The sequence below is a fragment of the Macaca nemestrina genome, chromosome 12, assembly GCF_043159975.1.
Source record: "Macaca nemestrina isolate mMacNem1 chromosome 12, mMacNem.hap1, whole genome shotgun sequence".
In the NCBI taxonomy this organism is placed as follows: Eukaryota; Metazoa; Chordata; class Mammalia; order Primates; family Cercopithecidae; genus Macaca; species Macaca nemestrina.
In genome coordinates this window covers 2,507,138-2,532,374 of record NC_092136.1, presented here as the reverse complement: position 1 = coordinate 2,532,374, position 25,237 = coordinate 2,507,138, and the positions used below count along the sequence as shown (strand labels likewise).

The window sequence follows — 25,237 nt, the reverse complement described above, 5'->3', positions numbered from 1 at the left end:
ATGCTTGTAATTTTTCTGTAGTTCAAAATTATTGCCAAATAAAGTTTGTTTTGTTTTAAGAAAGAATCCTGAGGGACCACCTTAGCCCAGCAGGTCACAACTGGGGGCAATTTTGCCCTCCAGGGGACATGTGGCAACATGTCGAGATGTTTTTGGTTGTCATAACTGAGGGAATGATGCTGCTGGCTTCCTGGTAGAGGCCAGAGATGCTGCTAAACATCTTACAATGGACAGGACTTCCTCCCTCAACAAAGACTTATCCGGTACTAGATGTCAATAGAGGTACAGTGGAGAAACTCTGCCCCACTTGGCTGACAACAAGTCAACTCTGCCAGGATGGGTGGGCAGGAATGCCGGCCCGGAAAGAGGAACCCTGCCTGTGGAATTCGAGGTCAGACAACCCAAGAAAAACAACCTGGCCACATCACTGAAATTAACATGCCTATTCCTGTGTCATGGGCTGAATTGTGTCCCACAAGATTTGCAATTGAAGCCCTAGTCTTTAATACCTCAGCATGTGACTCAGCATATTTGGAGACAGGACCTTTGAAAAGGTGATGAAGCTACAATGAGGCTGTTAGGGTGGCCCTAATCCAATGTGACGGGTGCCCTTAAAGAAAAGGATATTTGGACACACAGAGAAACACCGGGGTGCAAGTGCACAGAGCAACGACCATGTGATGACACAGGAAGAAGGCAGCCATCTGCAAGGCAAGGAGAGAGGCCTCAGGGAAAGCAACCTTGCTGACACCTTGATCTCAGACTTCTGTCCTCCAGAATTGTGAGAAATAAATGTCTGCCGTCTAAGCCACCCAGCCTGTGGTATTTTTATTATGGCAGCCCTAGCAAACTAATACATTCTGGAAATTTATCACATAGAAATAAAAGTTCTGTACATAGAAACAGGTTCAAGAACCTATGTTCAGAAACAAAATGAATTTTAAGCAATAGAGAACATCACAGAATATGTACACCAAAGGAAATTAAGCAGAGATTATAAATTTTAGAATAGAATTGAAATAGAAATAAAATTCAATTAGAGATAGAATTAAATCAAAATAAAATTGTTCCAGCAGCCTTAGGGACATTTTTACTATTTTACTGATTGAGAAAAACAAGATGCAGAAACCAGGTATGATATGATCCCATGAGTTTGGAAAACAATGATAATGCCTTCATTATGTCACATGTATTTTATTTCATTGAATATTATGTGAACATCAGGAAAAATGTTAGACAACAAATCCTAGATTATCAACATAGGTAACAGAGAGGAGGGGAGCCCAAGCAAACATAAGAAAAAAGTTCTGTACTGAAACACATCTATTCCATTCTACTCATCTGTAAAGTTAAAGTGAATATTAGAAAGTAATACAATATTGGCCGGGCGCGGTGGCTCAAGCCTGTAATCCCAGCACTTTGGGAGGCCGAGGTGGGTGGATCACGAGGTCAGGAGATCGAGACCATCCTGGCTAACATGGTGAAACCCCGTCTCTACTAAAAATACAAAAAAACTAGCCGGGCGTGGTGGCGGGCGCCTGTAGTCCCAGCTACTCAGGAGGCTGAGGCAGGAGAATGGCGTGAACCTGGGAGGCGGAGCTTGCAGTGAGCCGAGATCGCGCCACTGCACTCCAGCCCGGGCGACACAGCGCGAGACTCCGTCTCAAAAAAAAAAAAAAAAAAAAAAAAAAAAAGAAAGTAATACAATATTAAGGACACTAAAAGTAAGAATGGCCCCTAGATTTGTGGTACAAGTGTTTGGAAGGAGAGCAGAGCTGATCTGGTGTTGATAGAGCCTGGGGCCAATTTGGCAGTAGACATAGACACAAGACTGTTTGCTGCATATGGGCCCTGGGTGAGCACTTACATGTTCTAACTCACTCAGTCAAGACAGGAGTCCTGGGAGCAGGCACAGTTAGGATCCTGATTTCACAGATGTAGAAACTGAGGCACAGAGAATGCAGTAGCTTGCTTAGGGCCACGTAAGAAAATGGCAGAGCTGGGCTATGGCCCTAAGAAGGTTGGCCATATAGGCTATGCTCCAAACCACTCCATGAAACCCGCCACTCAAGTTTTAGAAACATAATTGTACAGGAAGGATTTAATTTTCCTGTATCAGAATTTGGCAGATGTATTAGGTTTTTTTTTTTTTGTTTTTTTTTTTTTTTTTTTTTTTTTAAACTAAGGGCAGAGCAGACCTAAATGAGGCAATGAATAAACATATATATATATGTATATATATATACACACACACACAATCCATCTCAATATACATTTTAGCTGTCCATGTATACAAATAAAACTGTGTCCTACAAATACAGAAAATATTTTCTGAGGTCTGAGGAGCATTTACAAAAATAATGGTCTTATTTACATACTTGGACACAAAATCTTCATTAAAAAAAAGTGGAGACTTCATGGGCTACATCCTTTCACCGTAAGCCTACTAAATTAGAAATAAATAACAGTGATAAAAATTTACTGCTTAAAAATTAAGAAGACATTAAAAGAACTCTAAAGAGAAAAATCAAAACACAAAATAAAAACTATCAAGAAAGCAATGAAAAGGAACATATTTCATAATCAGATCTATGTGTCACAGCTAAAGCTGCAATCAGAGGAAAATTTATAGCCTTTAAAACTGCCTTTAGTAAAAGAACTTCAAATAAATGAACTATGACTCTTAAGTAAAAGAAAACAGAGTTAGCCAAGAAAAGGGAATTAACAGCTATAAAAGCTTAGATTAATGAAATAGATAACAAAGAGTACAAAGATAGTTTTCTGATAATATAAATAAAATAGATAAATTTCTCATGTGCTTAAGAAAAAAGGAGAAAAACTACAAAAGTTCAGGCATAAAGGAAAAGAAAAACAAAGAGATGATAGAGACCATAAAATCACTAAAGGAAAAAATTAGTTGCTACCGAGTGGCAACACAATTGAAACACTTGAGGAAATTAAATAGGAGTGAATAAATCACTCCAAAAGATGCAATAAACTAATATATAACAACTTATCATAAAACAGACTAAAAAGAAATTACTAAAGATGTCCTATAAAACATGTATCAGGCCCAGATAGTTTTACAACTCGGTTCTATTTAACCTTTACAGAAAAGATAATCCCAATGTTCTTCAAACAGTTCCAAGACACAGAACAAGGCAGATAAAACTTTGTTTTGTAAACCATTGTATTTGCCCCCACATAATGGCAGATTTCATACTCTTCTGAAAGATGTACTGTTATTTCTAGGATCAGATATCAGGGATGGCCTGCACCAGTGATGAGAGTGCAGCTTCACAGTTTTGATGACTGTTTAATAGAGATATGCTACTTGAAGCAGACCTCCACTGATGGGCATGTTGGTGGTTTGCAATTATTTGCTATTTAACAATTGCAGAAATCAATATCCTAATGATGGATTATTTTGCAAATGTGTAAGATATGTGTAGAATAAATTTCTAGAATGATTCAAAGGCATATGCATCTTTAATTTTGATTGAGATTGCCTTATTTATCTCCACAGAGGTTTGTATCAATTTATTTTTCCAACATCAATGACTGAGAGTTTCCCGTTACACATACCCATAGAGTGTTATCAAACTCTTTGATATTTAATAATCAGATAAGTTTCAAAAACCCCATTGCTTTAATTTGCATTTCTGTCATAATTGAAGTCATCTGGCATATTTTCATTCTTAAGAATCATTGGTATTTCCTTTTCTGTGAACTGTTTAACTTTTATCTTTATTTACAAGAGCATTTTTTTTTTTTTAATTTTTTGAGATGGAGTCTCTCTCTCTCTCTCTCCCAGTCTGGAGTGCAGTGGCATGATCTTGGCTCACTGCAAGCTCTGCCTCCAGGGTTCACGCCATTCTCCTGCCTCAGCCTCCCAAGTAGCTGGGACTACAGGCACCCGCCACCACGCCTGGCTAATTTTTTGTATTTTTTTAGTAGAGATGGGGTTTCACCGTGTTAGCCAGGATGGTCTTGATCTCCTGACCTTGTGATCTGCCCACCTCGGCCTCCCAAAGTGCTGGGACAGGCGTGAGCTACCGCAGCCTGGCCAAGAGCATTTTTATATAGCAATTAAATTAGCCCCATGCCTATAGGTGAGTGGCAACTGGTTTCTTTAGGTTATCAGTAAAAAAGTATTTTCAGTATTTTTTTGCTATGCAAAATATATATTATGTATTTATATTACATATTTATTATAAACAGCTTTATTGAGGTATAATTGACATAACTTGCATATGTTTAAAGTGTGCAATTTGGTAACTTTTGACACACGATGAAACCATTGCCATGATTATGATAATGAACATATCCACTGCCCCAAAAGTTTTTTTGTGCCCTTTTGTCCTTTTCCCTCCTGCCACTACCCCTGACCCCCAGGTAACCACTGATAATCACTGACATTTTTGCCACTCTATATTAGTGGTCATTTTGTAGATTTTTACATAAATAAGATACCATGTACTCTTTTTTTTTTTTTTTTTTTGGTCTGGCTTCTTTCACTCACCATAATTATGTTGCAATTTATCCATATTGTAGGTGTATCAATGGTTCATTCCTTTGTATTTCTGAGTAGTATTCCATTGTAGGAATATACCACAACTTTGAAAAAAATCTATTCAAATGATGGGCATTTGGGTTGCCTCCAGTTTTGGGTTTCCAGTTTTTATAAAGCTGCTATGAATATTCCATGTACAAATGGTGGCATGCATATGATCTTATTTCTCCTGGATAAATACCTAAGAATAGAATGGCTGTGGAATATGGTAGGTATATATTTAACACATTAAGAAACTGCTGAACTGTTTCCCAAATGGTTGCATCGCTTTGGACTTTGCATTCTCACCAGGAGCATGTGAGAGTTCCACCTCCGACACATCTTCACCAACACTTGGTATCATCCATCTCCCTAATTTTATACAATATAATAATTGGGTACTGGTATTTCATGGTGTCTTTCATTTGCATTTCTCTAATAACTAATGATATTTCAGCCACATCTTCAGGCTCCACTTCTAATTCTAGTTCTCTTGCAGTTTTCACATCAGCAGTTACTTCCTCCACTGAAATCTTCAACCCCTCACAGTCATCCAAGAGGGTTGAAATCAACTTTTTCCCAATTCCTGTTAATGTTGATATTTTTACCTTCTTCCATGAATCACTAATGTTCTCAATTTCATCTAGAATGGTGATTCTTTTCTAAAGTGTTTTCAATTTACTTTGGCCAGATTCATCAAAACAATCACTCTCTATGACCGCTATAGCCTTATAAAATGCATTTCTTAAATAATAAGACTTCGAAGTTGGAATTACTCCTTGATTATGGGCTGCAGAATGGATGTTGTGTTAGCAGGCATAAGAACAACATTAATCTTCTTGTACATCTCCATCAGAGGTCTTGGATGACCAGGTGCACTGTCATTGAGCAGTAACATTTTGAGAGGAATCTTTTTGTCTGAGCAGTAGGTCTCAAAAATGGGCTCAACATATTCAGTAAACCATGTTGTCAACAGATGTACTGTCATCAGGTTTTATTGTTCCGTTATAGAGCATAAGCAGAGTAGATTTAGCATAATTCTTAAGGGCCCTAGGATTATTGAAATGGTAAATGAATACTGGCTTCAGCTTGAGCAGGGTTGCCACAAACCTTCAATTTGTAAAAAATGCATTATCAGCAAAGTGCAACCAAAGTGCAGTCAATAAGAATGAGACATGCCTGTATTTTAAAAATTCCAATTTCTGGTTATTTGCTGCAAGAATATATGAATGGAATTGATTTTTCATATTAATCTTGTATCTGCCACCTTACTAAACTCATATATTAGTCATAGTGGTCATCTTGTATATTCATCAGATTTTCTACATAGATAACCATGTCTTCTGCAAATAAAGACAGTTTTACTTTATAAAATAAAACTCTCCTCTCAATATATGTAACTTAGACTTGCTCTCACAGGAGACTGGGGTTTCTGTTTACACTGCATAGGTTGTCTAGAAGATCCCATTTCTAAAACATGTATCATGAAGGTCCTGGATTGGTTCACTCAGTCACCCTGTACAAGCAAAAGTACAGCTTCTCCAGAGGCATGTACCTTATACAGGATACATAGGAATCCCACAAACAAAAACATCCACCACACAAACTCATGATCTAAATTGCACACCCACAATGAAATGAGCCATCATGAGCAAGAGTCAGGAAAAACTACAGTGAACAGAATTAGATTCTCCAAGAACTGCAGATGATGAAATGACATGATAGAGCGTACAAAATACACAGGTTCAAATGACCTAAAGATTTAAAGTTGTAGTTTAAAATATGAGAAAGATACAAGATGCTAAAATAAAGCAAATTAAACCCACATACAAGGATTTATAGGAATGGAAAAAATATGTAACTGAAAGTCTCAGTGGGTGGATAAAGCAGTGGAACAGAAACATCTCAAGAGTTAGAAACTGCATGGAAAATTCTGTGAATGAAGCAGAGGGAGACAGAGATAGAAAATCTATGAGATAGCTGAGGAAGACAATGAGATGGTCAAATAGAAGTTTCTGGAAAAGATCAGAAGCATTAGGGGAGGCAATATTCTACACCATAATGGTACTGACTTTCCACAGTTGACGAAAGACATAAATCCTCAGATTCAGGAATCACAACAAATTGTAGGCACGATAAATAAAAATAATCCACCACCTTGGTACAGTACAGTGAAATTTCTGAACACTAAAGTCAAAAGGAAGGTTTCTGAAGTCACTAGAGGTCGGGTCACTTACAAAGGAAAATCAATTAGCCTGATGAGCCACAGAAGCTAGGAGACTGCGGTGTTATAGCTCCAGAGTCTTCAGACAAAATGTACACATTAACCTGTAACTTTCCCCCCAACGAAATCATCATCCAAGAATAAAGGCAAAGTAAAAATATTTCAGACAACCAGAAACTGAGTTTACCTTCACTGAAGGAATCACAGACTTCAGGAAAAAGGAAATTAAATCCAAACAGTGAGACAGAAAACTGCAAGTCTGTGAGTAAATATCTAGATGTATGCAGCATCAACAAAAAGAGGATTGTTTAAAAGACAAAACCAAAACACTGGGCAACAAAGGCCCAGGAAACGGCAGGAGACAGTACGATCTGGAGCACCTTGAGGTCCCAGTGAGGTTCCAGAGGAGTTGGGGTGACTTTTGATCTCAATTGGCAAAGCATTCAGGATTTAATCCTGCAGCAGCCACCAAAAATGTACAATCAGAACACACAGCTTGAATGGAGGAGTGGGTGAAAGGCCAGGCTTGGTGTGTTGGGCTGAGGATGTCAAGCTGGGAGCAGGAGGAGGCTATAGCCTGACCCTGTGAGAACTAGGCTCACAAGCGTAGAAGTGAGAAGTTAGGCTGTTCCATGACGCATGCTTCCAAAAAGCACACACACGAGTGTGAAGGATGAGACCCCAGGCCACACTGGGGACCTCTGGGTATGTGATGCATGCTCCTCCAGCACGCTGCCCCACTTCACAAATGGGAAACCACACAATCATCCCAGGTCACCTGACAAACACGTGGTGACATACACAGGCACAGCTTTGAAGACACCTCCCCAGAAGCCCTTCAGAATGACCTCCAGGCCGGTGGACACGTGCGTGCTACCTGATCCTACGTCACAGACCCCGACCTTCCAGCCCAGTGTTCTCTGAGCAGCAAAAGGCCTCTGAGGCGGCCTCCAGGACCAGTGAATTTGGGGAAGTCTCCTCTGCCCTCCTAGGGACTCGGGTGTTCAGGAGGCCACCTCCGGCCAGCCCTGCTCTTGATAACCCACCTCCAGCCCCTTTGTCAAGACAAAACCCTGGTGGCACAGCCCTGTATTTTTATCGTGTACCCACGATATCGTGTACCCATGGGTTACGTATGGTACCAGCTCGGGAAGGGTCAGTGGTGAAAAACAAAGGGCCACTCCCCTTTGAGGAGGGGACTGGACAACCTGGTCAATGGTGACCTGGCTGTGGAGACAACTAGAGTGGAGGAGGGGCGGGGTAGTCAGCGCAGGATGGAGGTGGCTCCTTCAGGACTTCTGGGATCCAGGAAAGACAGTTCCAGGCAGAGTGAACACAGTGGCTCTGAGACAGGGACAGCGAGGCAGGATGGCCAGTATGTGGCTCCAGCCCAGGCCTCTTCTGACCTGCAGATGTGGATGGCCTGTGCCTGCTTGGATTCCCTGGGCAGGAGGCTGCCTGTGTCTGCCCCCACCCCGCAAGCATACAGAGGATCTTCAGGACCCCCAAGGCAGCAGCAGCCGGGCTGTGAGTGTCAGGCTCCCCAGGCTAGGCATGGACAATGGCCACCGCATCCTCGCAGGTCCCCAGTCCCTTCAACACTGCCAAGCCAAGCGGCATGAGGTTGGGTCCCCATGCATCCTTCATGAGCAGTCTGTGACACTTCACTGCAAAGACCCTAGGGCTAGGCTGGCCAGCCCCTGCTGCGCTCTGGCTCTCGGGCTGGGCGGCTGCTGACATTCCCCTCCCTTTCTACCCAGGTCAGAAGGTTGGGGGAATGGCAGCAGGCCCTTCCTGATGGGATGAGGGCTGGTTCCTCCCCTTAGTGAGGCTGCTCTGCAGGGACCACGCAGCCCATTTTTGCTGCAGGTTAGTCTGTGTTCTGATGCCACCGTGAGGGACCTTCTTCCTTCCCAACCTCCCTCCCCTGAGGTCTGCCACTGCCATATCTGCATGTGCCTCTTGGCAGGCTCAGTGGGGTGTCAGGACACACAGGTGTCCTCAGGAGTTGCCCACATGGCCCTGTCCTTCCGTTTCTCCATCTATAAATGGGGCCAACACTGCACAGCACCAGCTAGAGCACAAGCTGCAGGGGCCTGTGTGCAGGTGGGTGGCGCAGACAGCTAGGAGCCCTGAGGCAGGGTCAAGGGGACTTCTGCCTAATCTGCGGGTTCACACAACAGAAAGCACAGTCAGGCAAGGTTGAGGCCTGGGTTGGCCTTTGCGGGGGATCAGTGTGGCTGTTCATACCCTCCTTGAGGGAGTGGGGCTGTGGGGCTTCCCCAGGGGTGGCATCTGCCCTGGGATCCGCATGCCCTTCTCCGCATGCCAGGACTCTCCAAGAGCCTTCTGGGCAAAGGGGACTCAGGAGTATCAGGGGCTGCTCTAGGTCCCTGGGGGCCAGGCTGACAGCTCAGGCTCCAGAAATCTGGTGGCTCCAGCCTGGGCTGACTTATCAAGTTAGGAAAGAAAAAAGTCCAGCAGGAAAGAAAAACCTTCTCCGTGGAGGAGCATTCCACAAAAGGCGCCTGACTTTCTCCGCACTCGCCCCTCATTAACATTCCGCAGACAGCACTAATGACTTCATAACACTAACCAGGCTGAATGGATGGCATCGACTCGGGCTGCCCCGCATTCAGCAAGCAGCAAGCGATGCTTCTCCAGGCCGCACACAGGCTGCGTCCCCAGCCCCCGGCCACACCCACCTGCCCGTTAGCATGCGCAGAAAGCCCCCATTTGCATGGAGACAATGGTCCCAGCCCTGAATCCAGAGCTGTGGGGGCACTGGGCACTGGTTGGCACAATCACCCTTTGTGCCGGCTCCAGCGGGCAGGCGGGAGCACATCCCAGGGGCTCAGAGATGTGGCCGGGTCCCAGCCAAATCCTGATGGCATCTAAGGCCCCCGGGAGCCTGGTGCCCAGTGGAGCGGATGCCTGGACTTGGTCTTGCCTGGTGACTTCCACAGTGGATGCCCAGGAAAGCCCCAAGGGGCAGGGAACACCACCCGGCCTCCTGCCAAGGATGGGGGGATGCAGGTGAGCCATCCTGAATAAACTGGAGCTTGGCGGGCTGGGCTGGTGTCTGCGAGCACAAAGGGTTGTGAACAGTGTGGGTTTGTCCCCTTTCTGCCATGCATAAGATGTGACAGCATCCTTACAACTGCTGGTAAGCTGGAACATTCGGGTTGGTCCCAGGCACTGGGAAGAGGTCTGAGAGGGGAGGGATGGATACAGAAGTGACCAAAGGGTAAAGGGACAGCTGCTGAGGAGGGAATGGATCATGTGACCTGGATGGGAGGGCAAGGTGGATGACCCACCTCCTCTGCCAGGCATGGAACCCCGGCCACTTGGCACAACTGAGTCAGGGCCTGGCTTCCAATAGCCCAGAGTCCAAAACAGTGGGGTCAAGTTTCCAAGGGACTGGGCCACATGGAGTCCTCCCACGGGGCATGGAAGGCAGGGAGAGTGGGAGCAGTCCCTCCAGGGTGGGGTCAAGCCTCCTTAGAGGGACATGCCTTGGAGTCATGGAAGAAGGGGTCTGAGACTTCAAGGGGCAGAAACCAGGTGAGCAGAAACAAGGTGAGCAGGAACCAATGCAAGGCCCAAGTGCGTGATGTCTGTCTGGACAACAGCAAGTGGTCAAAGGGGAGTGGGCTTCAAATGCTGTGCTCCCCCCACCACCTGGAAAATGAGGGCTCTCCCATGCTGGGAGGGCAAGGCCACTGTTTCGCGTGGGCCTGAACTAGTGCTTCTTTCTGGCACTATGACAACCAAGTGTTTTCAAAACAGGTGCCCCTTTCCCCCCAGGGGGACCGTACCCTGGGACAGGGGCTTCTGCAAACGTTTGCCAGGGCCCCTGCATTGGTGCTACAGTGCAGCAGCCAGCAAGTGCCATCTTTGTATCAGAACACAGTCACCACTGTGTTTGCCTCAGAGGAAGCAGCAAGCAGGGCCACAGATGGCACCTTTGCACAAGGTACTGGGGAGCAAACAGGCTTCACTGTGTTTTCTCCTGGGAAGACAAGGGGCACGCCCCTGTCCTGGTGGCAGCACAGCTATCTCAAATACCCCACACTGGGCTCAGAGGTCAGAAAAAGCCAGAATCCTTCACATTTGGTTTTAAGAGAGCTGCTAGAGAATTTGGCAGTTTGGGATCACAGTCCCCAGAAGTGGGCATTGAAGTCATATGCGAGAGAAGTTGGAGCTGCCAGGGAGAAGCGGGGTCCCTTCCACCTCTCCTAACTCTCAAGGGCATCTGTGGCCAGGGAGCATGAGGTCTCCAGCCCCTCACACTCTGTAGAGCTGGCCAGTTCATGGTCCTGTCCTATAGGAGGTTTGTCTCAAAACTGGTCCCAAGATGATGGATGCATCACGTGTGCCTCCTGAAGCAGCCAGGAGGCCAGGTCTGCCCTGGAGCAGTGTGGGGAGACCAAGCACTGATGCTCTGGCATCACCACAGGTTACCTGCTGTGTGTGTGCTCAGCCAACTGCACTTCTGGGAACAGCAGAAGTTGGCAGGAGGCATATGGGGGCCACAACCAGGCACTGCTGTGTCCCTGCCATGTGGCTGGAGCACACGAGCCCAGCCTCCAGGGCCTCGCTCTCCACGTCTGTCAAAGAGCCATGCTTACGAGTTAGCGTGGGTAAAACCCCTTACCTGGGATGGAGGGCATCTAAACCCTAGACAGGTCTGCCACCCAATTATCAGGTGCTGCAGAAGGTAGCTTCATCCCAGCCCCTGCTGCAGGGGTGAGAGGAGGGACGCAGGTCCGAGCCACACCATCACGTACAGACTCGTGGCCTCCAGGCTGCATGAGAACGGCCTGTCCCATCAGACCCCCCACGTTTTACCCAGGCCTGGTGCTTCTCCTCCAGAGCCCCATCCCCAGACCCCTTACCTCTGGTCTCCCTGCCAGTGGGCCCAGAGGTCACCCCAGACACTTTCCAACCACAGCCCGTGGGCTCAGCTGGGAGAAAGCCAGGCAGCTGGAATCAGGAATATAGCCTTCCCTCAGCACGGCCGGACAGAGCTGACCCATCCCGTCACCTGCCCAGGCTTCCTCTCGCATCAGAAGGTGTGGCCAGCCCCTCCTTGGGAAGACTCTGAGGGGAAGGTGGCTGGAAGGTTTACAGAAGTTTCTAGAAGCTCCACTCTCTGTCTGTTCATACCTCGTTATCAGAGACCCCAGCCCAAGGGAGAAACTCATTGGCTTGCTCGGGCTCCCAAAAAAGGCAGTGACCTTCCCAGCCCTGCGGCCCACACCTGCTTGAGGGGTTCTCACCAGAACTGTCATAGCCGTCAACAGAGAAGTGGTCCAGCCTCCGCTCTTCTGGGGGGTCGCACGTGATATGGGGGACTGTGAGCATCTTCTCTCCGGGACTCACCCCATTGTCTTTGTCCAGCTTGAACTTTTTTTTCTTTATCTAAAAAAACAGACAATAGATTAGCGGTTCCTGGACATCGTCTGCCAGGCCTTACACTGGCCCCAAAGTGCCTGTGCAGCTGCCCTGAGCCCAGCCCCCATCACATACACCTGGACAGCGACATCACATACACCTGGACAGCAACATCACATACACCTGGACAGCGACATCACATACACCTGGACAGCGACATCACATACACCTGGACAGCAACATCACATACACCCGGACAGCGACATCACATACACCTGGACAGCGACATCACATACACCTGGACAGCGACATCACATACACCTGGACAGCGACATCACATACACCTGGACAGGGACCTGAGGCCTGGGGCCAGCTCCAGAGCCCTCACACAGAGACAGGGCAGGGCTGCTGGGGGTCACATGGGGGGCTTGGCCCTGGTGCTGCCCTGTGAGCTCGTGGCCTCGCTAACAGGACAGCAGGAAGCAGACAGACATACAAGATGGTGCCAGTGGAAGTGGTAATGGGAGCTGTGACCAGTAGGGGTGAATGCATATGGGGGGAACAGGCTAGGGGCCAGCAGGGCATGAAGAGGGCGCCTGAAGTCAGGGAGCAGGCTGTGCGGAAATCTGGGGGAACATTCCAGCACAGGGAACAGTCGGCACGGAGGCTCCACTGGCAGCTGGAAACTGGGAAGGCCAGGTCTCTCCACAGAGGGTGTGGGCACAGGCCAGGAAGCGGAACCATGCCAGCATCAGCCCCAACCCCTCTTATGACCCCAGCCACGTCACAAGACTTCTGCCTGGCACCTGCCAAACTCCACCGCCCTGTGACCTCCAGACCCCCTTCGCTACACCCCTGCATCACCTCCCTCCCCTGCTGCTCCCCTCCCACTGCCCACTGCTCACCACCCACTGCACCCCACATGGCAAGCCCAACCCCAAGGCCCTCTGAAGAGCCTTCTTTCCAGCGCGTCCTGCTCCCAGAGCTCTATCTCTGGAGGTCTCATGCCCTGACCCTGGAATGACCGATCCTACATACCCCCAAGTTGGGGGACATTGGGATAGCAGGAACCTAGCATTGGGTGTATAGCTCAGTGTCCCGAACGATGCTGACACCCTGACATAGGCCGCACCAGGTCAAATGCATGGTGAGATCCCAGCCTTGTGCCGCGGCCCCCACGGCCCCCCTGCTAGCAAGAAGGCCCTGCCCTGGTGGCAGGCGGGCTACTCACCACCACAGACTTCTTGGGTTTGGGGCTGGGTGACAGCAGAGCGTGGCTCCGGGAGGGCTTCCGGACGTAGATCTTCCAGGTGGAGGAGTCGGGGTTCTCGGCAGCATAGCACCTCCATGCGGTCTGAGGTCGGTCGGGGGAGAGGCTGTCACCTGCTGAGCCACCCAGTGGGGGCCCTTATGGAAGCTACAGCTCTCCCTCCCTGTTCCCCAGGCCGGACCCCCTCCCCTCTGGGTGGCAGGGTCTGGGACCTCAGAGTCACAGGCTTGACGTGGTCCCAGCTCCCAGACCCTCTGCCCAGGCAACCTGGCTTGGTCCCTTGCTGTACCAGGCAGCTCACCGCTGTCTGGGCCAACTGTTACCCACAGCTGGGACACCACAAAGGGCTTTACCGGCCCTGAGCCAGCCTTGAGCCAAAGGCAAGACTCGCAAAGGTGGGCAGGTCGCACATCGTCCCCGGGTGCCAGGGTGCACGGCGTGCACAGCGTGCATTTCTGCCAATGCAGAAATAGGCAACCAGCGGCCACACAGTAAGGAAGGGCTGAGAAAGAGAGGTCGTCCGGGACCTGCAGGTACTGAACAGGGGGCAGGGAGAGGCAGGGTCCCTTGGGCTGACAGGAGGTGAGGTCTCTCCTAGAGGCCTGTGAGTGCCACCTTGCAGTTGGGGGAGCCTCTGATGGCACATGGGTGCAGCTCTGAAGCCAGCATTTCAGAGAGACCCTATGGCAGCACCACATGGGAACAGTGGGAGGAGGGGACACTATCGGTAGGGGACTTGGCGGGGGGAAGTTGTGCAGCGTCCAGGTGGGCAGGAGGGGCTCCCAGGGCCTTGTATGAGGACACATCCTGGTGGCCTTGTCATCACTGGCCACATGAGCCTGAGAGAGGGCCAAGTGGAGAATGTGTCCCCACACTGGTGGGCTCCTGGGTGATAGTCCCAGATAGACACAGCAGCTGGCGAGGGGCACCTGCAGCCCTCACTCCCACCCAGCACCCAGGGACAGGCAGGCAAGGGCACAAGCCCAGCCTTCCAAGGCCCGAGCATCACACATACAGGACGAGCACTCCACGTGGTCCCCCAACCCTGGCAAACCCCACAACCCCTGCCCTGCTCCTGTGCAGGCCTGTCACCTGGGGCCCCCACTCCAGTCCTCCCACAGTGTGTGCAGCTTCCGAGGGAGCCCCCTTTCACAGGACCTGTGGTTCCCAGGGAGTGGGACTAGGAATCCAATGTGGTCCCCTGCTGGGTGTGGGTGGCCAGCATGCTCACGCTGGGACCAAGGTGGGTTTACGGGCCTGATTTACGGTATCCTGGGAAGGAGAAACTGTGAAGTCAGGCTGAGGGTGGGAGCTCACAGCCCCCCGATAGCTGAGCCAGGAGCCTGGCAGGACTGCGACTTGCCCCTGATAGCCTGGGCCTTGCCTGGGGCGGCAAGCTCAGGAGGCCTGCAGGGGGCATCCCAGCCAGCAGGGGCTGCCCAGGCCCTGGGCCTTCCTGGGGGACATCAGGCCCAGTGTGCCCAGAGGAGCTGACACTGCTCCCAGCCACTGCACTGGGCAGATGCCCTATCCCTAGCGGGCACTTGTCATTCAACCTAGCAATGCCCACCCTCCGGGCCCCTCAGCAGCTGTTCCTCAGGGCAGCCCTGGCCCTGCGGTGGCCAACAAGAGAGACCCACAGGGATGCAATTCTCAAGTGGCTTCTGTGCTAAGTCCTTGCTTATGTTAACAGAGCAGTCCCATTCTCTGGTGGGTCCTGGAGAGCCTAGAGTGACAGAGCCAGAGCCCAGCGTCCCAGAGCTTGGTACTGCCTGCCTCCCACCCACCTCCAGGACCTTCCTGCCCATGATGCTCCAGGGCTCTGCCTTTCCCTGCCCACTGGCCTTGTGAGCCCAGAGGGAGGCCCATGCCGTCCATCGCCAGCCCTCACCTCCAGGCACCAGGGCCTCCCGAGCCCTGAGGGATGCCAGGCCCTCCAGAAGGCACCAACTGCACAGCTGGGTCCTACCTCCCTTGGGGACAATCACCTGGCTCCGCCACTCCCAGACTCAGCCCTCAGGTTGTTGTGCAATGGGAGGGAGAATGGGAGCGCAAGGGAGCCTCAGAGCCAACCACGTCCACTCCTGGCATGGCCATGGCCGTGCCTCCTCTCCAGCCCACAGGGTATGGCCCTTGATGGGAGTGGCTTTGGAGGAAGACAGGCTCCAGCGCCCCATGCTCACCCCATCACCAGAGAAGCCAAGGCTTCCACAAGCAGGGTATGCCCCACAGGCCAGCCAGGCGGACACAGGGGCCAATGGTGGTTCCGACAGGTGGCCATGAGGGCTGGACGCAACAATAACAGTGACCAAAATGTCAGTGACTAGGGCCTTGCAGGTACCGCACCTGAATGAGTGAGGCTGCCGCCGGGATCTGCCGGTTGAAGTGCTTCTGCCTCTGCTTTTGCTGCACCTTCAGGGCAAACCCCGAGCCGAGAATCCCCTGGGAAGGAATAGACAGGAGGGTCCCGTCCACACAGGCCACTGCCAGCTGGGTGCAGCCTCAGGACATGGTTACCAGTCACAGTTGTGGGAAGGCCAGGCATGGTCAGTGCTGGAAGTTCCCCAAGTCCCACCTTGGGCCCAGCCTGCCTGTCCTGGGCCAGCATGGGGGGCAGAACTTATACCCCAGGCCCCAGCAAGGGGCCCAGTCCCATGGGGCGGGGCTAGAGCCTCTCTAACCCATTCCCAGGGACCATTCTGGGGGCCAGGTGGGCTGGCCCATCTGTATGCACCCAGGAAGGGATCATACCACTGGGATGGGGGTCGCAAGTGAGAAGTCGGCCCTTCTCAGTCACCACTGCTGCCGCCCTGCCCAAGGACGGCTGATGGGATGCAAAGGACCCACCCAGAAGCTAGAGAACTCCCGGTCTACAGAGGGGATCATGTGGTCCATATGCATATGTGACGCACACGCACACACAATAGATATGCACACTAACACACACAAACACACGCACTAACACACACACACTAACGCACTAACAAACACACACACACACAAACACTAACAAACACTAACACACAAACACTAACACACTAATGTACACTAACAAACACACACACTAACACAAACATGTCTACATGTCATGTGCACACACACATACACAGCACATAGATGTATAGTATATATACCTGTGAAACGCAGATACATACACATATGCAAACATACTAATATACATGTATAATGCATACATGTGCACACAACACACCACACATACTAAATACAACATATGCACATACAATACGTATACACAGTATGCACGCACATATACGGTACAATACACACCCATGCGATACATATACACATACCCATAGTATACAAGTAACATAAAATTATACACACACAGCATAAACACATATGCACATACACACATAACACACATACACCCACATACGGGCACTGCGAACTAGACACATCACCTAACAATCTGTGGTTTCTGGAAAGGCCATGGAACAAACCCCCTCCCCGGCCAGCCACAGCGTGGAAGTGCTCTCTCCAGGCACAAGATTCTGCCTCCATGGGGTGCGGCAGCAGCACTGCCCACCCCCCAGGGCTGAGTAAGCAGGCCTGTCCCACACTGTGTCCATGCACAGCCATTCCAGGCTGCCTCCCACACTGCCTGCAAGGACCCCAGTGGGGACTGCAAACAGGAAGTCTGCATCCAGGGCCCCAGGGAGGGCAGGTGGAGCTCTGGAGTATAGCACCTTCTAGCAGGGAAGCACTTTCTTGGTTCTGAACATAAGCGGGTCTGCTCAGAGGGAGGGCGTGCAGCCACCCCAGGGCCCCAGCTGTCCGAGGAGCTGGGAAAACACACCATGGAGCACCTACCGCTGGGAGCGCAAAGAAGGAGATGGCAAAGACAGAGAAGCAGGAGGCAATGGTCTTCCCGACCCACGTCTGGGGCACCTTGTCCCCATAGCCAATGGTGGTGACTGTGACCTGCAGGAAGAGGGACAGTGGTCAGCCACGGATGGGACTGGAGCCTTGGAAGGGCCACCTGCCTAACCCAAACCCACCACTCTGATGAGCGGAGAGGCCGATGAGAGACCCTGACCACCAGGACGACCCCGTGTGACTCGGCGAAAGCACCAGGAACAGAGCCGCGGGATGGCATGTGTCTCCCAGGCTCTCGGCGTCACACACAAGGCATGTCCCACCAGCACATGCAGGGAGCCCAGCACCCACAAAGGGCCGGGCCTACTGGCTGGAAACGTGGGCCTGAGAGCTCACCCCGCACCTGCTGCCTCATCTGCCTGCCTGTCCCCAGGAGGCTGGGCCCCTGGACCACCGACATTGCTGTGTGCCGGCCCCCAGGAGACCGGGAGCTTCCACTGAGGCCGGTCGTCGACAAAGAGCAGGGGCTGGGATGACGCGCTGCTTCCTGACGCCAGGGCACCAGATGTTTTATTTTTCCTCTTTTCTGAGAGTACAAGATGCAGCTCAAGCCTTCTTGGTGGGAGAGCCATCCGAACAGGACGTGTGGTGGGACAATAGGAGGCTCCCCCCACCCGTGCCTCCTGCTGGCATCTGAGGTTTGCTTCCTGGGGCTTCCAGCCTGAGCCTGGAAATGTCATCCTGCAGGACTTAGGAGCCCACCCTGGCTGGGCCCGGCCTGTGCGGGCTGCCTGCTGGGTTCTTCAGGAGCTGGCGCTGAGCCCAACAAGGAGACCCAGAGTGGCCCTGAGGCACAGCTCACCCTGTAGACATACAGGCTCATGCCCGGGCTCACCTGGACAGCTGGCATGGTGACCCAGACCATGGCTGTGGCTGAGGGAGGTCTTTGCAGCCCTGCTCTGGGCACCATACTCAGCTATTAGCCCAGCATTTACCCACTTGGGGCTTCTGGACTGCTTGCAGGCCCAGGAATGCCCTAGCTGGGAACCACATGGAGACCCTCATTGGATTCTCAGCCCTATGGGCCCAGCGCTGATGGCAGGAAGGCCTGAGGCCTGTTTAACACACTCTGATGGAAGGCAAGAACAATTCCCGGCCCACCTGAGCCCCCACGAGACCAGGGTCCCTGGGCCACCCCGTGGTTTCCACCGGCCACTGAGGAGGAGGGAGGGTGGGGAGAATCCCCGTGACCACCACCGGGCAGGCGCGCACAGGCGCACACGTGGAGAAGCAGGTGCCCATGGCTCATGTGACTGCCCAGAACTGCTAGAGCAGGAGGCTTGGAGGCTCAGGCAGCAGAAGGGGCCACATTACGGGAAACCAGGCTGTGCTGATGAGCACATTAACGAACACTGACAAATGCCAGCCACCGCCATCAGGCCGCAGGGCAGGACTGGCCTCTGCTGAGCCCTGGCCGTCACCCAGGCCCCTGCCCTGCTAATGCTCTGACCGCACGTTCGCTTATGGTCAGGATGCTGCCGCAGAGGCTGCTCTCAGGTTATCTCCTGCAACTGCACACGGAGCTCTCCCTGCAGTGCCGCTGTTCTTAAGAGACACCCATATGCACCCATGCCCCTGCCATACACACAATGTGCACAGGAAGCTGTTTACTGCCAGGCCCTTTCTGTGGGCCACCCGGCTCTGTGTGCGTGGGCGCGCACCCACAAATATGCCTCATGCAGAGATGGGACGCTCCACACATGCACATGTGTGCACACACATACACACTGAAACATACAATGACCCAGTCAGTACACACACGTGCATCACACAGGTGACAAGGTCATGTAAAAAGGGAGCTGGTCCCCATGTCCGAGCCTGACACTCTCAGGTGCAGACACTGAGGTGCAGACACCTTGAACGCACAGCGCAGGCACAGAGTGCAGCCATGTCCCTGCAGGGTGCAGCCAGGCCACGGGTGAGGCTGACAGTGGCTGGCGGAGGGGGACCCTGGGGGAGCCCGAGGCCCTCGTCTGCAGGGTGTCCTCCCCAGAGGGCCTGCACCCACATGCACAGGCTGGGCTGCTGCTAAGTTCCCCAGAGGGGCCACGTGCACTGGGGTGGGGAGTTGCAGAGGCAGACACAGGGCTGCAAATTGGGCGGGGCATCGGAGACCCTGTGCCAGTCCTGCCCTGGGGAGCAACTCCCACCTGGTGAGCTCTCAGCCCAAAGAGGCTCAGAGCCTGGGGGCCCAGCACATCCACTATTTACCAAGTCTACAGCAAGTCCAAGAAAGCACACACGGGTGGCCCATTAATGGGCCTAGAAGGGCCTGGGCAGAGCGGGGACCCTGGCCTATCCTGGCCTTAAGCTCAGAGGGCCCCTGCAGCCTGGACAAGTAACAAGAGGGCTCCAGAGTCTGTCTAACCCAGATTTCGTGGGGGGACACTCACTCCTTCAGTATGAACATGCTGATTCCTCCTATTCATCCCTCAAACCTGTGCCTGGGCCTGCACAGCCCCTGCTGATGCTCTGAGGCAGTGCTCACCCCTCCACTCCTGGCTCTGCCTCTGCTCTGCAGAAGGACCCCTCTCAGCACCGTCCGCCTGGCTGGCATGTGCAGCCCGAGACTTGAGAAGCAGCCCAGCGCAGGCCCAAGTCCCACCCCACCTGGACATCCTCCTAGCACTGGGCCCCGAAGGACAAGATTAGGCCGAAGAAAGCGGGGGTGGTGGGGTGTGGCAGAGCAGTGCCCCAGGTGGGGGCCAGGTACGAGAAGCAGGGTTGGAGGGCTACGTCCAGGACAGGGCTGAGTCTGCTTCCCCAGGCAAATGTGCACTGATGATCTGCTGGGGCTGGGCTCAGGGACGACAGCCCTCGCTATGGCTGGGGGGCACTAACCGGTACTCCTGCTCCCATCCAAGAGTGAGCAGTGGGACATTGCTCTTGACAGACAGGCCCGGGGCAGGCGTGGGGATCCCCGTCCTCTGGGGAGCCAGGCTTTCTGGAGATTTGCAAAAATGCTTATTTTTCTTTCAATAATATTTGTTTTGGAAAATATAGAAATTTTTCATAACATTATTTATGAAAATGTAATGGGTCTAATATTTTAATAAATTAATATGGAATTGTTTTTACATGTCTCCACTGTATTAAATATTGATGGCACAATGCCCACGAACGAGACTTCTCTGTCAGGGGCGCCAAGGGGCCCTGAGACCAAGAGGCCTGGGCACGGCTGCCTCCCGAGGAGGCCGGTGACAAACCCAAGATAGGCTGAGAGGCAGGAATTGGGCTGTAGGGGGGCCAGGCAGCAGGCGGCTGGGGGACGCCAGCAAGGTGTTCGTGCCTTGGGTGCCAAGCGTAAGGGGCGCCAGCAAACTCAGGCATCAGAACAAATAGCAGGGGCTGGTGTATTAAATGTCATTTTAATAATAACATTAAATTATTTAAAAATATTTAGAATCATTACTTTTTAAATGAAAATACCATATTTTGATTTACTTAAAAATCGAATACAGAAACTCCATGATGAAGGTGGAATGGAGTAGGGCTGGCCTGGAAGCCAGAGTGGAGCTGGGGTCAGGCGAGCAGGTGAGGTGGCCACCTGCTCAGGTAAGGACACCCGAGACCACCTCCCAAACCTGCCCCCAAACAGACGAGACCTGCTGAGGGTGGGGGCGTCACCTCCTGGGGCTGAGATGGGTGCACGTGGGCGCCTGCTGGCTGGCTGGCTGGCTGGGTAGTCCGTAGAAGCCAGGGGTGCCCCCAGCCGGAGAGAAAGGCCAGCCCCAGAAGTGCCCCTGGGTGTCTGCCCACTGTGGAGAGCACACAAACAGCCGGATGTAGTTCCAGGACCCCACCTTCGCCCTGTCCGCCTGCCCGTCTGCCCAGACCCGGCCCAGACCCTCCTTCTCAAGTTAACAAGGAAAAGGCCCCTCCCTGCAGACCTGTTTGTTTTTCCTACATTCAGACACAAGCAGCTCAGGAATGGGCTGTTTTATGGTCACCATGCTGGGGATTAGTCCCTGATGGCCCGCCACCTGGAATGCAGATCCACATGTCTGTCTCCTGGGTGACAGCTTCTCGCCAGGGCGCCAGTCGCACGAGGCACACAAAGTCACACCCATGGCAGGAACTGTGGGGGCGCGCGGGGAACCCACACCCCACTGGTCAGCACGTTCCCCCACCCTCCTGCTGGCCTGTGCCTTCACTCCCGTGTGAAGGGGCGGGAGGCATGGGGAGCCTTCTAGTTCCCCATTTTCCGCCCTGAGGAGCACTGGGATTCTATTCCCTCCTTTCGGAAGCAGCCTCCTCAAGGCTGGCCTCAAGGGGATGACTGAGGCCAGCCCAGAAACCTGAGCTCCAGCCACACGCCAAGCCCTGGCTCCCAGAGCTCACTGGCCCCGGCTGGAGACGCGGTAGTCATTTGCCCAGAAGGAAGGGGTGGCCCTGGCTGGAGAGGTGGTGGTCGTCTGTCCAGAGGGAGGGGTGGTCAAGAGCGGGAGCAGGAGGTAGCCCAGAGGTGTCACACCCCAGCTGGCACCCTCAGGTCAAGATCATCTACGGAGGAGGAAACTGAGGCTGGGCAATCACTGTGTTGAGGGCTTCCCATTAGAAAGTGTCCAGGCAGACAGCTGGACCAAGGCCTGCAGGACCCACGCTCCCCGCTGTGGCCCGCGAAGGCAGAGATGGGCTGAGGCTGCTTCAGCCTTGCAGGCCTAGACCTTGCCCAGCCTCGAGGGCCCAGCCTGCCCGTGAGGAGGCACTCGAGGATGGAGTCAGGAGAGTGCAGCACCCAAGCTTAGCCCCACAGCTCCAGGGAGGGTGGCAGGGGCTCCGGGACATCCCATGCGGCCACAGCCATTCCTAGGTTGCTGTGCTGGGGCCCCAGCCATGAGGAGGCCCCCTGGCTCTTCATGGAGGCTCTGGGCCAAGGATGCCCTCCCAGGCCTGGTCCCCTCTCCAGGGCCTAGCAGGAAGCCCATGCAGGATCTCCCAGAGCTGCACCCTCAGTCTCAGTGCCCCCAGTAGGCTGAGCACACAGAGGTCCAGGCAGGTGTCCCCTCTCGTGGCACGATGCCTGTCTCAGTGGTTCCAAGGGATGTAGGACAATGCCCTGTGAGTGAGGGCCTCGGGCCCCACCTGGCACCCTTGCCTTGCCTGGCAGTCCTGTGGTTGCCCTGCTGGCAAGGCTGGGCTGGCACCATGGTTCTGAGTGTGGGGGCAGTTCTCACCCTGTCCATCTGGCCTCAGGCAAAGCCCCAGCCTGTTCTGTGCCTCAATTTCCCCCTCTTGGGAAGGTGCATGGTCACAACACACTTCTCACGGGCTGCCTGCTGGGTTAGGGTTTGGCATGTGGCCAGCCTGTCACTCACTCCTGGAATTTGTAAAGTGCTTTGGTGCCCCTTGCAGACTTAAAGACCCAGTCTAGAGCCTGTCTAGAGCCTCTGCTAGCTGGTGGGCTCCCCCCCATGCAGGGCTCAGAGACATGCACTCCTCAGGACAGGGCAGGACAGGGCCCCCTGACCGGGGTGATACTACGGACAGCAGGGCCAACAAAGTTGGAGAAGAGGCGCCTAGGGGGGTGGCCTGGGGAAGGGGAAGCCACGGACAGAGGGAGGCCCCTGGGTGGGAGGCAGGACTGTCTCTGGGGCAGAGAAGGGTGGGGCCAGCAGTCCTGGGGCTCTAACAGGCCAGGCACTCACATTCCGAGGGGACGCCCAGCACATTCCGAAGATTCGCCCAGCCCCCGTGGGGCCGCCCTGGAGACTCTGGCCTGGCTTTCAGGAAGAGCTATAAAGGGGCTGACGCCGCCACGTGGGGGTGGGGGAACAAGCCAGCAGGCTCGCAAACTCTCAGGGTAAAAGCAAAAGCAAACACACACCCCAAAATAAACCCGCTTCCTTTCAGCAGGAGAAAGTAAATAAACGAACACAAATTCATGAGGGCCAGGCCTCCCCATCACACGGGGTCCTCTCTTCACTCATGAAGCCCGGAGCCCCACACACGGGCTGGTGGTGAAACCGTCAACACCCCCATGGCACCCAGGCCCCAGGCCGCGTCTTCCCCGAGGTACAGTCAGGCTCAGCACCCTGCCCGAAGGTGGCCCAGGTGACTGTGTCCTGAGGTCTCAGCTCAGACATCACCTCAGGGAGGCTTCCCTGCTCCCGCGCGGAGACAGTCTTGCAGGGACACCCCAGTGGTGTGTCCCATGGCCACCTGTGAACCACCACAGGCCAGCACCAGCTCACACCATGCTTCTTGCTCCTGACCGTGACAGAGAGAGCAAGACAGGGCTGCCCGAACCCCTGCCAGTGCCTGGCACAGAGCAGGACCGCAAGCCACACGCCTCAACAGTGAGTCCACAAATGGAGACCCAGCCTCACCAGGAGGCCTTTTCGGTCCAGGGAAAGTCACCACAGCAAAGGGATCGGTTGCAGCCTCTGGGACTACAGTCCTCAGCAGCCTGCGCCGCGGGCCCCACATTGGCCCTGGGAGATGGATTGCTGTCTCCCATGTGCAGATGGAGAAACTGAGGCACGCAGCAGGTGTGTACTCTGCCTCTGTCCCCAGGCCCACTTAGTAGGGCGGCTGAATTCGTTCCCCTTTGCATGGAACTCCAGGAGGAGGAAGAACCCTGATCCAGGTGCTCAGTTGGGGGCCGAGTCCTGCTGCGCCTCAGCCCACAGTGCCTTGGTTTCCCCAGCAATTCCTGACACCACCCCTCCCGCTGGGCAGTGCCAACAGGGCTTGCCTGTGACTGCCTGGGAGGCCCTGCCCTCACGCACACCCTTGCACCAGCCCCCAGCCCCGTCTGGCCTTGCCCCGCCAGGGTGCAGCATTGCCAGGGAGGGGGGAGTCTTTGGAGCCTCCAGGTGAGGAGAGAGTGAACGGCAGGCAGTGAGATTCCACTTCAAAAGGCGGCTGAAATGTAGGAATGGGGTTCCAGTTTTTTTACTCTCAATTCTAAATTTAGATGCAGAGGGGTAAACAGCCCGGCAGCCTCCTGTTTTTAGAGACCCCCAGGCGCTGAACAGAGAAGCCCGTGTTTGCAAGTGCTTCTCCCACCACTCAAACTTTAACACAAACAAACGCATTTTGTTCCAAGGGCAAAGAAAAGTCTTAAATTCTCCCCAAACGCCTCAGCAGCCAGGGCAGGCGCCACACTTAGGGGATCCGGGAGTTCTCACATCCAAGTTGGGTATCCCCACCCTGGGGAAGGGGACAGGAGGGGACACTCAGCCACTGAGCTGGCACCTTCACTGGACAGCTGGCAAGGGGAGAGACCTTCCCAGGAAGCCCACCTGGGCCACCCACTGTCCTAGGCTGGACTGCATCCCCCCTAATTCATAGTCACTTGGCCCCACAGAATGTGATATTTGGAAATAGGCTCTTTGAAGATTCAATCAAGATGAGCTCCTCCTGGATCACCTGGGTGGACTCTAAAGCCAACAGTGTCCTCCTGAGAGACAGGGCCTGACACGGAGGAATGAGGCGGCCGCACACCGGGCACGCCTGGAGTCTCCAGCCACTGGGAGAGGGGAGGAAAGTTCTCCCTGAGCCTTCGGAGGGGCCGGCCCTGCGCACACCTCGCTTCGGGCTCTGGCCTCTAGAGCTCGTGCGTTTCTGTTGCTCTGGGCCCAGCAGTTCGAGGACTTTGTTGTGGCAGCTCCAGCACCCTCTCAGGGTGTGTCTGAGGGGTGAGGAGTCCACAGAGTCCAGGCAAGGCCTGGGGCAGATGTAGCATGATGTTCAGAATGGCCTGGCCTCCAGGAAGCCACCTCCCACCCAGTAAGGGCCGGTGGCAGCCCGGACGGACGGACGGACATGGAGCAGGACTGGCTGCCTGGCCGGCGGGGGCGTGCTTTCCTCCCCAGTGGAGTGAAGGAAGCAGGACAAAGGAGCTGAAAGAAAACAACTGCTCAGGGCGCAGTTACAAATTGGCAAAACTGGC

The 25,237-nt window shown here is 53.2% G+C and overlaps 1 protein-coding gene across 5 annotated transcripts in view; it reads right to left on the bottom strand.

Moving 5' to 3' along the window:
- LOC105469770 (potassium voltage-gated channel subfamily Q member 1) overlaps nucleotides 1-25,237 on the bottom strand; it is a 402,068-nt gene that overhangs the window by 245,650 nt on the left and 131,181 nt on the right. For 3 of the 5 annotated variants that reach the window (XM_011721289.2, XM_011721291.3, XM_024789103.2), the window contains exons 7-10: nucleotides 17,275-17,385; nucleotides 15,790-15,885; nucleotides 13,405-13,527; nucleotides 12,059-12,200 (exon numbers count right to left, since the gene is read on the bottom strand). In XM_011721289.2, coding sequence (XP_011719591.1) covers nucleotides 12,059-12,200; nucleotides 13,405-13,527; nucleotides 15,790-15,885; nucleotides 17,275-17,385 — 472 coding nt within the window. The remainder of the gene's footprint in view (nucleotides 1-12,058; nucleotides 12,201-13,404; nucleotides 13,528-15,789; nucleotides 15,886-17,274; nucleotides 17,386-25,237) is intronic. The other 2 variants (XM_011721290.3, XM_011721292.3) reach the window with 2 other exon arrangements.